This window comes from Capra hircus, chromosome 16 (assembly GCF_001704415.2).
Source record: "Capra hircus breed San Clemente chromosome 16, ASM170441v1, whole genome shotgun sequence".
Classification (NCBI taxonomy): domain Eukaryota; kingdom Metazoa; phylum Chordata; class Mammalia; order Artiodactyla; family Bovidae; genus Capra; species Capra hircus.
Window position 1 is genome coordinate 53,099,904 of NC_030823.1, and position 6,082 is coordinate 53,105,985.

The window sequence follows — 6,082 nt, forward strand, 5'->3', positions numbered from 1 at the left end:
ATCATTTAAACCCTCCTAAATGATACTGGATTTAATCAATTCAACTGGTTATAGGCAAAAATCCAATCAGGATTAATCTGATGGACAGTCTGAAATCTAATCAGTCACCACTTTCTGGTTGGCTGTTGGTAGTTGGGCAAGGGGGAAGATGTTATTAAAAAGGCCTTTAAAAGTCTCAGGCACCAAAGAAAAGATGCAGAAACTGTGCCTTCTGGAGTTACTATCCGGGATCTCATCCAGTCTTAGGACTGAGCCCACCCTGACAACCACATCAGAGTTGGTAAGTTTCTGACCTTAGTCAAGGACCCTCTTACCTTATCTATGGTCAGTGGTCTTGAATTGTGTCATATAGCTTAGGATGGCAGGGAGAGATATTTTTAGTTAGTCTTTATCCATGTTTTTTTGTTTTTTGGCTGTGCTATGTCTTCATTAGCTTCATTTGCTCGGATTTTCTCCAGTTGCACCTAGCAGGGTTTACTCTAGATTGCAGTGCACAAGCTTTCCAGTGCATTGGCTTCTCTTATTTCAGAGCATAGGCTGTAGATGCATGGGCTTCAGTAACGGTAGCACGTGGGCTCAGTAGTTAGGCGCACTGACTCAGTTGCTCTGCAGCATGTGGAATCTTCTTGGACCAGGGATCGAACCCATGTCCCCTGTATTGGCAGATGGATCCCCATCCACTGCACCTTGTTACTGGTAAAGAACCTGCCTGCCAATGCAGGAGACATAATGAGATGAGGGTTCAGTCCCTGGGTTGGGAAGACCCTTTGGAGAAGGGAAAGGCAACCCAGTCTAGCATTCTTGCCTGGGGAATCCCATGAACAGAGGATCCTGGTGGGCTACTAACAGACCATGGGGTTGCAAAGAGTTGGACATGACTGAAGCAACTTAGCACACATGCGTGCGCCACTTGGGAGGCCCCTAGTTAGTTCTGTGCTGATGAACAAATTTAACATTTTGGTTTTGCCTCTCAGTGTAGTTTTGCCTCTTTCTCAACGTTTTGATTTCTCCTTCAGTTTATATAATGTCAATTACCTTCAACAAGCAGATTTTCCTCTTAATAAAAACAGCTGTTTGGAGTTTTATTCCTTGACATTTAAAATATGTAGTTTGTGCAATGGCATTCATTTTAGGGATCTGCCATCTTTTCCAGCTCAAGTAACTGTGGGAATTGAGGACGGAGGTTGAGTTGTGTCACATGATGCTTCTATTCAGTAGTTTTAGGGCCCTAAGAGGAGAAGACAATGGCACCCCACTCCAGTAATCTTGCCTGGAAAATCCCATGGACTGAGGAGCCTGGTAGGCTATAGTCCATGGGGTAAGAGTCGGCATGACTGAGCGACTTCTCTTTCACATTTCACTTTCATGCATTGGAGAAGGAAATGGCAACCCACTCCAGTGTTCTTGCCTGGAGAATCCCAGGGACGGGGGAGCCTGGTGGGCTGCCATCTATGTGGTCACACAGAGTCAGACACGACTGAAGCGACTTAGTAGCAGCAGCAGCAGGACCCTAAGTGGTAAAGTTTTCACCAAAATAATTAGGTCAGCCTTCAGGCTTGGGGTATCCACTTACCAGTTCATCATAATAAAGCAAAGCAGTGAATGGAAATGGATGGGCAAATAGTTGGTCTTCTTCCTCCTTAGTACTTTTATGAGATTCTTGCTCTGGTCCCTGTAGAGGCAGCATTATGGATTTTCACCCATGAAAACTAGAGTAAAATTCTGGTAAACTGGGAGTCTTCCAGGCTTCCTTGGTGGCTCAGATGGTAAAGAATCTGCCTGTAATACTGGAGACCAGGGTTTGATCCCTGAGTTTTCTAGCCCCATGGGAGCAGTCAATATGGCTATGAGTTGGTTCCTCTGAAGAGTGGGAATACCAATGAAAGGGTGCTCATGCTTGCCTGAGAAATATGCCTTCTTCCCTGCAAGTTTCCATGGGATTCCTATTGAGCAGAGTCAGAATGAGTACCTGGAATCCACCCAGACTCCTGGACCAAGCAGTGATGAGCCTGCTGAGGGATGAGGCCTTGGCCATTTCTGCTCTGGAGTATCTGCCCATCGAGCTCTTCCCCCAGCTCTTCATGGAAGCCTTCTATTGGAGTTGCAGAGAGACACTGAAGGCCATGGTGCAAGCTTGGCCCTTTGTCCGCCTGCCTCTGGGGGGACTGATGGAGATGCCTCACCTGGGAACCTTACAAGCAGTGCTGGATGGACTTGATGTCCTGCTTTCCCAGAAGGATCAACCCAGGTGAGTCTAATTGAAGTAGACTGGTAGAGTCAGGGGAGTCTTTGAAGAGACAGCTGAGGTCAGAGTGTGAATGGCCAAGGGATAGACCAGAGGCTTCTGATGATGTCAGTGAGGAAGTACAGGGACTTGGCCATTGCTGAAAACACTCTGGGAAATGTTTTCAGAAAATGTAGGTGTGCCTGAGATGCAAGGGAACCTGAAAGTACACTCTCTGCCTCCTTCTAGTGATGCTTAAGGAAGGTGTAGAAGTGGATAAAAGGAAAAATGGAAGGGGAAGAGGAGATGCAGGAAACTGAGGCAGAGAGGGAATAAGAGGGAAATGTCAAAAATGTGAAGTAAAAGCTCAGGTGGGCTGTCTGAGTATTGCCTAAATTCTGAGGCTGTGGTTTTATTTTAGTGGATCTTAAAACCATCTCTACCAATCTACTCTTTCCCCCACAGGAGGTGCAAACTGCAAGTGCTGGATTTAAGAAATACGGGCCAGGACTTCTGGAGAATGTGGTCTGGATCCAGTATCCAGGTGTCCTCAAGCTCATTAGAAGAACCAGTGGCTAAGAAGAGGCCAAGAACACATCGGACTTTGGCTCCCTTGGTGGTGTTCATAGAACTTCACATCAATGGAAGGATCATGGATGGATTCCTCGCCTACCTCATGAGATGGGTAGAGGAGAGGAAAGCTTCTATACACCTGTGCTGTAGGAAACTAAAGATAGAGTCAATGCCCAGAGACAATATTATGAAGATCCTGAGTATGGTGCAGCTGGACTGTGTTGAGGAGGTGCGAGTAAATTGTACCTGGCAGCTGTCCAGCCTGGCTGTGTTTGCTCCTCTCCTGGGCCAGATGAGCAATGTGCAGAGACTCCTTCTCTCTCACATGGACGTGTCTGCACTTGAAGATCAAGAGGAGCAGCATGTTGTCCAAATTACTTCTCAGTTCCTCAGGCTGCACTGCCTCCAGGATCTCTTTCTGGTATCTACCTTCTTCCTGGAAGGATGCCTGGACCAGATGCTCAGGTGAGTGTGCACCACTGGCGAGGTAACAGTGAACACAACTCACCACCTTCCACCCCTCCAGGCACAGAATTCGGTTTCACTGGTATCTGAGTTGGGGAAGCTTGCGCTCTTAGAGCCCAGGGGCCAGGGCAGGGACAACAGAGGATAGGGTATCAAAGGAGAATTTCTCTAGAATTTCTGTGCTGTTGTTCAGTCGTTCAGTCATGTACAACTCTTTGTGACCCCATGGACTGCAGCACACCATGCTTCTCCTGGAGTTTGCTCAAACTCATGTCCATTAGGTCGATGATGCCATCCAACCATTTCATCCTCTGTCACTCCCTTCTCCTCAAAATTGTCATAGCCCTCCAAATTACAGGTGGGCTATAAGATATAGGCTTGCTTTATCTACATCAGAAGAAAGGTCAGGGTAGGGGGACATGCAGAGGTTGAAGCACAGTAGCTGGCAAAGTTTAGAAGCAAGGAGCAAAATCTCCTACTTGATATTTTGTGCCTAGCCCCTGGGGAAAGCATTCATGCACCTTAGGAGGGGAATGACAAACCCCTGCCACAGAAGCCTCAGGTGCACTGACTGGGAGAAGATGCTAAAGGGTCAAGAACGCAGGCCATGCACAGAGTATTCAAAAAAAAACTTATTGGTCAAAAAAAAAAACCCTCTAGAATGTCAAGCATACTATCTCCTTTGCTGCTCTATTCTGAACTGTTGTATCACATAACCACCCAAATCAAGGTAGGTGTTCAAGCTGGATAGAGGCTCTGGAAAGGGACACCTTGTAGGTAGCTATAGACTAAGGTTTAGGATCTAGTGGTTGGGTATATGATTTCTTCCTTAAGAAGGGATATCTTAATTTAGATGACTTGAAAATAGGTAAGAAAAGGGGAAATTAAGGAGGGAAAACTCCATGTCTGAGCATTTCTAAACCAAAGCTCTGTGCTTAACACTTTCATGATCACAATAAGCCTGTCTCAAATTCCCTGTCTGTAAAAGGCTTTTCACTCCAAATAAGACAATTGATGTATGGGAAATGCATGATTCTGGAGGTGATAGTAGTAGAATAGGAGCCAAAGGGATCATAAAAGCTGGTAGATGGTTTGCAGATAATGCAGGGATGTAAGTGAGACCCTGCAAACTGCCATCTTCATGGGTTGTTGGGGGCCTTGCCCAGACTGGTCTTCTATGCATGTCATCCAGAAGCCTCACCTGGCTTCTGGGTATGCCTGGGGCCCAAGCATGGGTGGAAGGAAGTCTGAGTAGGAAGCGTTTTAAGTATGCCTCTTCCTATTAACATTCAGTGATGCCCATTGTTGATTGAGACAAGATGTCAGGCTCTGCTGTGAGCTTGTTCTAGTCCATCCTATGATCTTCATTCATACTCATAAGGAAGTGGAATGTGTTTTACTCTACTACATAGATGAGGAAAGAGAGTTTTCCAGGTTCTGTAAACTTGATCCAGACATACTGTGAAGGTTAAAGACTCAGGCTTAAATGAGACTGGGAATTCTGGGTAATGATCATTATCAGATGGGCGGACCAGACTTGGTCTTCAGCAAATCTCTTGTCTCTCACCTTGAGGTCACCTTCCACCCCAGTTTTTAAGACATTGTAATTCTACTTCTCCCCAGGTGCCTGACAAACCCCTTGGACACCCTTGGAATAACTCACTGCCTCCTTACGAATTCAGACTTGACCCATCTTTCCCAGTGTCCAAATATCAGTCAGCTAAAGGGCCTGAATCTGAGTGGTGTCACCCTGACCTACTCTAGTCCTGAGCTCCTTCCAGGTCTGCTGGAGAAAGTTGCAGCCACCCTCCAGGAACTGTACTTAGATCAGTGTGGGATCATGGATTCGCAACTTGAGGCCATCCTGCCTGCCCTGAGCCACTGCTTCCAGCTTAATTTCTTCAGCATACGTGGAAACTTCCTCTCCATGGCCGTCATGGATAAGATGCTTCGACACACCTCGGCACTGCCCAGTTTATGTCAAGAACTGTATCCTGTCCCTCAGGAGAGTTTCAGCTCTCTGGGAATCCTCCAGCTGGGGAGACTTGCTCAGTGTCGAGCTGAACTGCTTGAGATTCTGAAGGACTTGGGACATCCCAGGACCATCTGGATTAGTTCCAGCCCCTGTCTTCACTGTGGAGAGGACACATTCAATCATCCTGAGCCCATCACATATGGCAGTAACACCTCTGCCTAGTTGGGTTCATCAATCAAAAGCTTTCTTCTGAGCATTTGCAAACTGAAATCTATGATACTGGTACTTTGTGAAGGGAAAAGAGACCTATGGTTTCAGACATTTGCTCAGTGTGAATGTGAAAAGGAAAAGTGATCCTGCAGGGGTGCAGGACTGCAGAGGGAATAGCTGATGCTGAGCAGTAATGGAACTTTGTATACATGTGTCCTACGGAGTAAGAATTACAAACCTGAATTTCTGAAGGTGGATTCAAGCTTGTAACCCACATGTTGGAACTATCCCTAGGTAGATGGTTGTAAAGAAATAATCAGAAATAAAGAGATGCTCAGTGTAAACCAACTGCTGCCCTCCATGTATCATCTTTTTATTCCCCTTACTTTACGTTGCAGGAATCTCCAGATGCAGATTTTTAAAAAATCAGAGTTTCTGAGTTTCTACCATTTTCACCCATTCTTTATTCTGTCTGAGGCATATCTCCAGAGTTTGCTCAGATTCATGTCCACTGAGTCAGTGATGCTCAGTGATTTAGCCATCTCATCCTCTTCCACCACCTTCTCCTTTTCCCTTCAGTCTTTCCCAGCATCAGAGTCTTTTTCCAGTAAGTCAGCTCTTCAAAACAGGTGGAC

At 46.1% G+C, this 6,082-nt stretch overlaps 1 protein-coding gene across 1 annotated transcript; it reads left to right on the forward strand.

Annotated features, from left to right (window-relative positions):
• On the forward strand, positions 1,962–5,459 carry LOC102180145 (PRAME family member 27-like). The gene is made up of 3 exons (XM_005691078.2): positions 1,962–2,248; positions 2,690–3,262; positions 4,886–5,459. The coding sequence occupies exons 1-3, from the start codon at positions 1,962–1,964 to the stop codon at positions 5,457–5,459; spliced, it is 1,434 nt and encodes a 477-aa protein (XP_005691135.1).